Source organism: Etheostoma spectabile, chromosome 8 (genome assembly GCF_008692095.1).
Source record: "Etheostoma spectabile isolate EspeVRDwgs_2016 chromosome 8, UIUC_Espe_1.0, whole genome shotgun sequence".
Lineage (NCBI taxonomy): Eukaryota > Metazoa > Chordata > Actinopteri > Perciformes > Percidae > Etheostoma > Etheostoma spectabile.
Genome location: NC_045740.1, coordinates 2,417,275 through 2,428,981, shown reverse-complemented (window position 1 = coordinate 2,428,981; position 11,707 = coordinate 2,417,275). Strand labels below are relative to the sequence as shown.

The 11,707-nt window shown below is 39.8% G+C and overlaps 1 protein-coding gene across 4 annotated transcripts in view; it reads left to right on the top strand.

Moving 5' to 3' along the window:
- Positions 1-11,707, top strand: part of kcnq1.2 (potassium voltage-gated channel, KQT-like subfamily, member 1.2) — a 191,783-nt gene that overhangs the window by 36,288 nt on the left and 143,788 nt on the right. For 3 of the 4 annotated variants that reach the window (XM_032523242.1, XM_032523238.1, XM_032523239.1), the window contains exons 7-12: positions 1,413-1,553; positions 3,662-3,772; positions 4,085-4,180; positions 4,808-4,945; positions 7,249-7,414; positions 10,714-10,740. In XM_032523242.1, coding sequence (XP_032379133.1) covers positions 1,413-1,553; positions 3,662-3,772; positions 4,085-4,180; positions 4,808-4,945; positions 7,249-7,414; positions 10,714-10,740 — 679 coding nt within the window. The remainder of the gene's footprint in view (positions 1-1,412; positions 1,554-3,661; positions 3,773-4,084; positions 4,181-4,807; positions 4,946-7,248; positions 7,415-10,713; positions 10,741-11,707) is intronic. The other variant, XM_032523241.1, reaches the window with a different exon arrangement.

Genomic DNA, 11,707 nt, shown 5'->3' with positions numbered 1-11,707 from the left:
AGATAGATAGATAGATAGATAGATAGATAGATATTGATCCTAAAAGGGAAATTATGGTGTTACAGCAGCAAACATACATCAGTCATACAGCCCAGAATATAAATATAATGAAATACCAGGATACAATATACATATACGATGTACATGAAATAATAATAATAATAATAATAATAATAATAGGAATAAAAATATAAGAACAAATATTTGAATATATACAGGATGGGAAAACAAAATGTGCAACTGCTTAAATAGTATGTTAAAATGTAAATAAACCAATTGTGCAGGTTGCACTTAGTGCAGTATTGTGGAGTATCAGGGTCTTATCTAGCACCCAGTGATGACGTGTTAAAGAGTTTTAATGCCTGTAGGAATGATTTGCTGTAGCGGTCCCTGCAACATCGAAGCTGTCGGAGCCTCTTAGAGAAGCTGCTCCTCTGTTGGACCAGTGTGGGGTGGAGAGGGTGGTCAGGGTTATCCATGATAGATAACAGTTATTCAGTAACCGCCTTTCCACCACAGCTTCAAATGTGTCCTGTCTGCAGCCGATCACGGAGCCAGCCCTCCTGATTTATCTCTGTAAACATGCAATGACACATAGTGTTGAAATGCAACATTTTATTTAGAAATAAAAACACATTCATAACCCATCCAGGAACTCATAGGCCTAACTCTCGTCAGCAGACTGTCAAATTGCTACCTGTTGAGCCAAAATTACCCCTGGAACCGGTCCCAGTGAAAGCAGAGCTCCTTCACCAGCCAGAATACCCCTATCTGCTCTCTGGACCTGAGGGTCTCGTGCACCCATACACTTCTTGCTGCAAGGGCAAGTGCCAAGGCCTTCTTTTGGTTCAAAGACAGAAATATTATTTGTCAGCTGTATGGCCGGAATGAGCAACCTTTTCAGCTTCGGGGGGCTTCCCGGAACCCTGCTCTTGTGTATCCTTGCCTATAGCTCCTCAATGGTCCCTCCTCAATGCTCGCTCCTCGGGGTAGAAATTAGGGTTTTGAGACGACCCAGAACAGGGACAGAACAATGCAGAGCTATCACACAAGGGACATGAGATGCAGCATTTGAGTTATTAGGCTAGACCTGATAGCACTCATAAAAGTCAGAATGATGTCAAGTCTAGCTTGTGCAAACACAAGTTACTTTCTTCACTACACATGGGCATGGCTAAGACCCAACAGCACAATCATTCAGGGATCAACTGACCTGACACCTCTTACTATACAGAATGGGAGAAAGGTTGGCGTCAGTCAGCAGCAGCTCACAGCATGTCACTCACAGTTCATTTGAAACATAAATGTTGTTTGAAGTAATGCACTGTCACCATCCTGGCTATCGAACACGTAGAACATTATTTCATTAATTTTCATAGTATGGTCTTTGGCTTACTTAATGTGTTTTTCAGGAGCTGATCACCACCCTGTACATTGGCTTCCTGGGCCTGATCTTTTCCTCCTACTTTGTCTACTTGGCGGAGAAGGATGCTGTGGATGAGGAGGGCAAGACGGGCTTTGCTAGCTATGCCGATGCCCTGTGGTGGGGCGTGGTAAGACCGCTAAACTAGAAAATAGAAATACATTGTATAGAACAGGCAAGTCCTTTACTGATCTTTTTGAGTATGTTTTCTAAATTCGGTTTTTTAGCAATGCATATATTACTTGGATCCTTGAATGCTACTTAATTTCCAACATTACATCATTGAAAGACCACATCACATGTATATGAAAGCTATTATGAAAAAAATCATCACAATGGACTCTCTAGTGGAGTCTTAACTGGGAAAATGGAGATGGCTGCCCTCCCTGGTAAGACCAATTATTTACCTCCTTGTGTTTTTATTTTCCTCATTGGATCTTCGTGTAGCATGAAAGAATTGCTGCAACACTCAACACAGACGCAGGTGTGTTGATGTTTTTCGCGCACAGAGCTGGTTCCGCTTATTTCCCCTCTGTACAGAGGCTCAGGTTTCCAGAGTAGTTAATTAAACATTTGAATTGAAAGCGCAGAGTAATGAGAAACCTATGGCAGTCTTGTGTAGGGGATCAGTGTGCCACAAAGAGACGGTAATAAAGCATTCACCTCTGGGCTCTTTGGCTCAAAGAACTTTTAGAGCACCAATATAAAGTGTCAGTTCCCTTAATTAAAACTTTAATTGTGGGATTAATATCTTTTATGTAACAAGGGTTGAAGAGGTCACAGTGCTCCTCACTGCTCTATGGAAAGTTGAAGAAAAGCTTTTGTTTAGGTTGGTCTGTTCACAATGTTGAGAAAATAATTATGGTTGGGGGTTTGCACTGTTTTTTTCCCAAAGACTAAACTTGAGAGTCATGATATGCCATTACAATAGGTTTTGGTTAAGTTTGTGAGTGTTTGTGTCTGTGCGCTTATTGAAATGAGATTGCACTGATTAGAAAATGCTAAGCTCCCCTCAGTGTGTATTCCTCCTCTTGGCATGATTTCCACAAACAGATGGCCAGGTGCAGCGCACGGCTGTAGGACAAGCCAATGCCATGATTCATGTCCTCTCTCTCTCTCTCTCTCTCTCTCTCTCTCTCTCTCTCTCTCTCTCTCCCTCCCTCCATTGCTATCCTTGCCTCTCCTCCTCTTCTTCTTCTTTTTCTTCTTCTTCTTCTTCTTCTTTTGGTTGCCATTTTGTAGTTGTGTTGCTTATGTACAAATCAAATTGGGTGTAATCACACGTACGGTATATATGCATGCAGATCAGCATTCATATAAACAAACAGTTATGCATACAGACATGCACATGCACACTTAAACATATTCAAAGACTAGGTCTGTGACCTTTTGTGTCGACATGATTAGGTTTTTGCTACACACCCTACAACCATGAATGAGAGGGGTGTTTTTGAGGAGACCATTCCACTCTGATGGTCAGGAGGACATTGTTTGGTCATCAGATTTGTGGATGAGGGATTAAACCCCCCACCACTCCACCTGCCCCCAACATACACCCACCCACCCTTCCCGCTCTTGCTCCTTCTTTCTTACTCCCAAAGCCCTTTTAAGTATCTCACCTTACATCAGCCGCTTTGTGTTTGCGAACAACGCCGGCTCACGCGGCGATGCTCCATAGACACCCGCGGTAAGCCAAGTGTTCTGAATGTGTCAGAATTGGCTCGGCTTTCAGAGTGGGTGTACATGCAAATGCAAGAGGTATTTGTTTTCCCCCCTCACCCCGGCGAATTCCTACACTCACTGAGGATTAGTGGTTGGGATTCTTATTCCCTTTGTGGAGCGAGAGCCTCAAACGCCCCGGCCATCGCTGACAGAACGGCTGATATACTTTCTCTTTATTGTTTAACTCCTGTTATGGACTCCTGTGGTTTTGGATTTTGTCTTCTGAATAAACTTTTTTGTTTTCATGTGCAATGTTTAACATGTAAGGGGGAATTATTTACATTTTAATTCCATTTTTTATCAATGAGGTTCATCATCAAGGGAAGGATAAAGGAGAGTCCTAAAGAACAGGCACCCTCTAGTTTCCCGCCTTAACCTGCAATGGTGTAGCTTCTTTGCATTAGTAAAGGCCTGAATAAGTGGCAGGATTTGTCTTTCTGTCACACATATGCCTACAATATTCTTATGATAATGTTAATAGATGTAAGGGTTACTTCATCCACTCTCTGTCCTTAGGTAACTGTCACCACAATTGGGTACGGAGACAAAATTCCTCAAACGTGGATAGGCAAGGCCATTGCCTCCTGCTTCAGTGTCTTCGCCATCTCCTTCTTCGCTCTGCCTGCAGTAAATATAATTTTAATCTGAGTCATATGAAATTCATGAACAGTAAGGAACAACTTAATTTTAGATTCATTATTTAATTTAGTCCCAATTGAATTACAATTTGGTTGAGTCCTGTTTTTCATTTTTAATTTAGCTATTGCTCTCTGTTCCGAAGCACGACTTGTATCTATCCTTTTTAAGTACTGGTGTATGGATGTAATGATAAAAAAAAATGAATGTCTTTTTGTGAGATTCTGCATCAACATTTCTAATATCTACCATAAACAACTTTTATAATTCTTCTTTCTTTTCAATTTAATCCTTTCCGATTAGGGTATCCTGGGCTCAGGGTTTGCCCTGAAAGTCCAACAGAAGCAGAGACAGAAGCACTTCAACAGACAGATCCCTGCTGCAGCTTGCCTCATCCAGGTACATTTTAGCATTGCATGGAAGCATGTTGATATTAATCCACAAGGTTAACATTAAAAACCAGGTCAGACACAACACACTGAGACACATCCACAGATGGTTTAGATGCATGAAGAATAAATTATTGTATATTTTCAATTTATCAGTCAAATTTGACTTTTGCAGCACCTTGTGTTGTGCATTTTTTATTTTATTTTGAATATGTATAGAACAGAACAGCAGACACAAAATAAAAACAAGACAAATCAATAACAAGAAAATAAATTAATAATAATAACAACTTAAGAACACTTACCGATCTGTTAACATATCTGAAAAAGAGTGGGAGGAAGTAGGAACTTATTTAAACCCACCCCCACCATGTGACAAGCTAATAAGATGGCACAAATATTAACAAACATTTGGAGACTAATACAAATTAATGAAAACATATATAGAGAGATATTATGGAAAACAATATTATAAATATTTGTCAGACATTTAACAAATAAACAGAAATATGGAAATGTTAAACCAAAATCATCAGTACTTTTTAAAGCAATTTTCTCATGTCACTGAATCTGTGGTTAATATGGACAAACAAGCATTGACTAATACTACTTCTATGCTTTGACCTGTCTTCCTCAGACACTTTGGAGATGCTATGCAGCAGAGAAACCAAACGGCTGTGCTGTGACATGGAAAATGTATGTTCTAACTCCAGTGCCTGTCACCACAGTGGAATCTGACAACTTCAGCCCTTACGTCAGGAAACTGAACATATCGGTAATTATCCAGTTCAAATTAAAGAACCAAGAGCCAAGGGTATTGTTTGGCTTATAGTTTGTGCAGTTTTTAGTTTTTTAGATTGATTTACTACAAAAGAACAGGACAAGTCTTTCCTTCCAATAATATAAATCCATAAAATACAAAGTATGTCTTGCTATGGGCTTTAAATTCGACCGAGGATATTTTTTCACATCTTTTTCTCTTTCACTCTTTATTGGATCTATCCAATAAAGGTGAAACCCCACCTAGAAAAAAGAAAAGCATCCAGTCTTTAAACCACAAACATTTGTTGGCTTTGTTTGTGGTTGTAGATGTTTCATTTTGGAATTGAAATACACATATGTGGTATTTCTCATATATGAGAAAAACGTTTTTTTTAAATAGACATTGGAATAATCTGTTAAACCTGAGGTCCAGAATATCAAAAGGTCTACAAAAGAGCGTTGTCAGAAAAAGCTGTCAGACGTTGATACTGCACAGTGGATTTGCATATGTCTGGCCCACACTGTATTGTCTCCTTGTGCAGTTCACCTTTCACAACAATATCAGCCGTGTTATGCCTAGGCCATACAACATAAAGGGGAAAGTTAAGTTCCCACAAACATACACATACACAGAAGGACACACATAAATACACGTACGCACAGAAGCCCTCCCCCCAAGGCTGACTCCACCAGGATGACTCCAGGCCTTTGTCTCTACCGGACAAAGACTCAGTCAGTTGAGATGATGTCACCGCGGCCTTTCTCATGGGAGTAAACCTTTGTCTAGTAGAACAACAACAAAAAAATCTTTGTGTAGCATTGAACCCACATGTATTGGAGAGAATGAAGGCTGCTTCCGCTCTTTTCTGTTTCAGAAGGGTACTTTCTTTGCTGACTCTCCTCTTTCTCCCTTTTCTGTCTTTCAAGATTCCTCTCCTGTTTCTTCTCTGTTAAACCAACTTTATTTCACTCTTTCTTTTTCTTCCCTGCTCTTCCTGTCTCTTTTGCCGCTTTTTCCTCTGCCCTTCTCTGCTCCTCTTGTCTATTTCTTTCTATCCTCTTCTCTTTATATCTAACTCCATCAGTCTCTGTTTCTTTTTCTGTCCCTCTTAAACTTAGTGTATGTTAGTTTCTTCATGCCTTCCATCTCTGTCTCTCTATTCTATTTTTCATTTTCCTCTTTCAGTCTTACAACACCCACCACCACCACCACCACCACCACCACCAGCGCCACCACCTTCCATTCTCCCTCTCTCTGCTAATGAGTCATTCAAACGTCGGGTAGTTGGATTGAACTGCTTGCCACTTGTTAATGCCACAGTCTGATCCACTGAGTCCAAATAATTGAGTTTTGGTCGGTGGTTCTAAAGATTGGACTGGAGGCACTATTTAAGTCCTAAGAAATTCACTAACTCACAGCAAATACTTATGATCTCAAAAAAACTTGGATTAAGCATATAACGCTGATGCCACAAGCGTGCAAGCACAACATTTAGTTAGTATGTGAACTATATGGGTACTAAAAGAAAATAAGGTGTTTAGGTAATTTAGTGTTTTTAGCAATGCATGGCTTTGTAACACTTTGCTGAAATGGCTGGATAAGTCCATTCATTGTTCAGAGAATACATTTCCTGGACAATTTTGACCACCTGAAATGTATCCAAGTGTACAGTGTTGCCAACATGCTAGCACTTTGAACAAATTACAATTTTAATGCATGTGTTAACATGAATGCGTAGTTCCCCTTTATCTGAACTTAATTATAAAGAGTGATTTGCTTCTTTAGAATGAGGGACCCTGCCTAGATTAGTGAAACTATGCTGGATCCAGAACTCTTAGAGAAAAGCTTTCTAGTGAACAACTGGTGGATGGGTTCAGTAAGTGCTATGGGGCCAACACCATGTTACCACACCACCTGCAAGGCTAGGTGCTAGATGCATTGCCAGTTGAATGGCAGACGAAGGCAGAGGGACTGATCTCTGGCTACACAAACTTATTATTATATTACTTATTGGGATATTGAATGTCACCTGCCTAGACTAGTACCGTGAAGGTAGAATGGTCCCCACTTATTTTCAGAAGGACAGCATGAAGCTCACCTTTTGACCGTGACCTTGTATATATCAGGACAATTTGTCACAAATTGTTCTTTTCAATTTTTTCCATTGCTGTGGGTAAGGAACGGTTGTAATTTGTTTGATTATTTTTAGCTATAACTCTGCCCTTTAAAGCTCCTAAGAATGAGTACAATGTATCACCACAATAGACACATATTTCTTGTTTATTAACTGGGTTGATGTGTCCTCTGTCTGTCAGAAAAAAACGACCAAGAGGAGGTTGAAGCCCAGACGTAATGGCTCTATGGGTGTGGCTTCAGAGAGAGCTGTATCGATCCCCCAGATCACCTATGATCACATTGATGACTCTGAGAAGAAGAAAGATGGCTCTTTTTTCCAAGAGGAGCCAAGGGTGGCTGTTGAAGGTAATATACTGGAAAGATTACTGCTCTTATGTTACTGTATGTACGGTATGCAAATTGGTGTCAAATAAATATAAAGGGTTATTTTCTCTTATTTTTCAGTTTGAGGTCTGATAACTCTACTTCATGTTTTTCAAAGAAAACATACACTGTATAAATGTCCTTTTTTTACAACAACTCAGTCCCAGACAAGTCAACTTGCCAAATTTACACACTGAGCCCTGTTTTGTGCTTGATTAAAGTCACTTCATTTTGGAGCTCTTCATAACAGAATTTTCTTGAAACCTGACACTCCTCAGAAGGCCATGTTGTGTGTTTTTTTCGAAGGTGTTTTTAAATTGCATCCATTGCTATATTTGCCATTTTAATACAGTAAAAGTTCAGCTGGCAACAAAACCTGTGTCATGTGAAAGACATTTGACGAAGTAAATTACCGCAGTAATGAAACCAATTTTTTTTTTCTGTTCCTCTTAATACAGTTTTTTGTTTGATAAAATAATGTGTGTCAAGAGCTGTAAAATGATGTCATGCTGCCTTATAGGCCTTGGAAATCCATTATTTCAGTTAAAAGTTTGATTTGTTTTTGCATCTAGGGCATGTAAATGGCCCAAACATCTCCATGATGAAATACATTTTTTATGGCACATGTTTTAGAAATATTAGCTGTCAGCTTGTACCTTTTGTCTTGGCAAGTGTTTCTCATCCATACTTTGAATGTCTGTAAAAGTAAATACTGAAGATAGACCTAATTTAGATGCCCCTAGCTTACAACATGTATAATAAAGCTCTTGTTTTTACAAATATAGGCTAGTAGAGTAACCACAAAAGCTAGAAATGAGAAAACCAGCATTTTCACTGTGTCACATAGGTGTTCACTATGTGAGTACGTACACTCTGTGAGCACGGACACTCTGTGAGTACGAACCTCTGTGAGGACATACACTCCATGAGTATGAATACTCTGTGAAGACATACATTGTGAGTACGTACACTCTGTGAGTACAAACACTCTGTGAGTACGAACTTCTGTGAGGACATACAGTCTATGAGTATGAATTCTCTCTACTTTGAGTGTTGAGTCACTGTTGTTCCTGCTGAAGCATGGCAAGAGATTGTGCTAAATCATAACAACTTAGTCATCTCATTAGCTCATTCTTTGTAGAGCTATTTGTTGGTAAGAAATTATAGATTTGTTAACAAATCTGGTAGTGACACAAGGTAGTATTTATGTATGTACACAATATGGGCAAAACTCTCTAAAGCATGTTATATACTTGTGTACGTACAAGCTGTTTTGTTCTCTTTGTTTATGCAAACAGTGGAAAGCCTAAAACATTGTGGGATGAGTTGTTATGTGCTGGTTTCTCATTTTCACACAGTAAACAGTGGCACTATCCTGATCCCCTTAGACCCAAGATGGCTACCAGGTGTCTTCAGTAGACCAGATGGAAGCCATTACAGTCTCAGTGGTGATTAGAGGTCATGCTGACAAGATCTTTACTGCTTTACTTGTCCCCTTTGCAGGCCACAGACACTCACACTGGACACTCACACTGGCTTAAGTGGAAAAATAACTATATATATATGGGCTTGTCAAGGTTGCAAGTTGGAAGTTTTTGTTTTACTACTTGCAGTTTACCAATATTGTTGCAGTCATGCCAAAGCCAAGTTGTGTTTTCTTTCTGAAAATTATGGATTTCAGATCATTCAGTATCCAGATAATTGTGGTTCCTAATAGTTGCCAGCACTCATACGTAACAATAGAATCAAATGCATGTCTATATGTGCAGTCTATGATAGATGGCTGGCTGGCTAAGGGGGCGGTGGTTTAACTTTTTAAAAGCCATTCCCATCAAATGAATTGACCCAAACTCCAGGTTAATAAATACACTTTATGAGTTTTTCCTGTCAAAGCGTGTGCTCATAAAAGGAGCTGGAGTGACATAAACGTTACATTAAGGCAAACCATCACCAAAAGAGCAACCACTTATGGAGGGACATGCTGTTTAGTTTCCTGCTTAATTTGGTAGATCTTAGATAATGAAGGAAAACATGTCTTAAGTTCATGTGGAAAAAGCAATCAAATTTAATAATCAAACCAACAAAACAAGCTGTCAAAATGCAAAGCTTGTGTTTCATGTAAAGAAGCCTGCGGCCTACTGTCACTAATGATAATGTGTAGAGTTGAAACCGCATGGGACTGTAAGATCTCTGCTTAAGATCCATCCACAAAACAGGCATCTGCAATGTCAACTGTCTTTGCATGTGCTGCTGCTTTTTTATTTGTTTGAACCATCACTGTTTCAAAGACTCATGTAGGCGTAACATGCATATGAATTTTCTATAAAATAAAAAAAAACTTTCTAAATAGCAAACTGGTATAATTTAGATTTTAGGGTTTAAGAGTCAGCGAATATAAGATGCATGGTGATGCAGTATTGGTTGTTTGTGAACTTGTCGCAAAGTGACGCATGCGTGACTCACATCTGCACTTGATTCACATCGGGTAGTGACATTGGTCTTAAACTAGCAAAAACACTTAGGTCAGGCTTTGCGCTGTGCCTGGTGCAACATAGGGCCCAATATCCCCTTTTAGGTTGACATAGGGAACTTGTTAGCAAAAAGTTGCTTATTTACACATCCAGCAGCTATTTACAGTAGCAACAGTATTAGTTGTTTTTTCCTGAAGGAAATATATGGCTCTTGCTGCTAAATGCTCTATGTTCACTAGCTAGTCACTGAAAACAGCTGACTGTGAGGGCCAAAAACGACTATTTGAGAGTGGTGAGTAAACCAAAAGGGCAAAGTAGCAGGCCGGACAACTACACAATGAGCTGAAGCCCACAATGAAACGTAAAGCTGCAGATTCGGTTAATTATTATCAGCAGGTCCATCATCACAAACAACCCCCTTAAACTTGTCTCATTGTTTTCACGTTGTCATTTGATATTGTTGAACAATATTGATTATAGCCGCTTTAAATACAAACGTTCAAGGAAAGCACTTGGTAACAGATATCAAATGTATTTTTTTGAGTTTAAAAGGGACAGTTTTTACAGTTACTGGATGAGCATACTGTAATAACCTCTGGTTCTTTCAAAATAAATTTGCTGGCTTTTTCTTGCCCAGAAATTAACGTACAATCAATCTTATTCCAAAAAAGGAAGAAGTCATTGTGCAACAAAAATGCTGTTGTGTTGCACACTAGGAACTGGTAGATAATGTTGATTGGAAGGACGTGTCGTGGCTGTGTGTCCCAGCCATGTTGCCATCTCATACTAACAATATTTATGTCTTTGCAGGAATCACCAGAATGTTCAGACAAACAGGTGAGTGCTTCCAACTTCCCCATCACAACCAAGGTGCAATAATGGAATTCCCAGGGATTGAGTTATGACATTTTGTTACAGAGATAATGTAAACAAATACTTTGGTACACTCTGGTTTCATGGTAGCTTCCTCAAGTTTCCATTCCATAATGGAAGCTAAACAGCAATTGACTCTTTTATATACATCTTATTCTTTGTCAATAATGCAAACACAAAGATTAAGTACAGTATATGTGTTACCACTGCACTGAAACAGTGGTTAAGTCCTTTTTTCTCGTATTTAAAAAGTCGTCTGTGTTAATCATTAACTAGCCTGCCTTTTTAATGGGGCCCAGGCAGTATTTTAATTAGACTCGCTGGCTGGCTGGCTGGGCTTTTGTCCCCAACCGGACCAAACCAGAGCCAAGCAGAGAGACTCAGACACTGGTCCTGGGTTGAACTGGCCTGTTTTCTTTACTGGGTGCCCTGCCAACACCACGGGTGAGGAACAGGGCTGGCCTGGCTAGGAATGGACAGGGGCCTAAGGGACGTTGGGGACCTAGACCTAGTGTTACTGGGGAGAGAGGGGTGTGCAGTTGATAAGCGGCCATTGTGGAGCTCCAGTGGTCAGAAATAAACTGGTCATTGTTTGATTTAGTCAGTGTCCGGCTTATCGCTCCACTTATCTGTCTGGCCCTGCCCACCTCACTGTCTGTGAGAATCTGTCTATGGAGCGCCGTCTCTCTCTCTCTCTCTCTCTCTGTACCTCTGTCTCACTGTCTTTTTCCACACTTTTTTTTCATCTCTCTCCTTCCCTTGACTCATACTCTCCCAGACAAACACATTTGCACTGATGATCCAGATAGGACTACATATTGTTAAAAAATAAAAAGAATTTAGCTAAAGTTGTGGCCAAAGGTGGCTCTTGTTACCCTCCTCCCCTCTCTTTCTTCCTTCTCTCCTTCCCTGTCTTTCTCTCTCTCTCTCT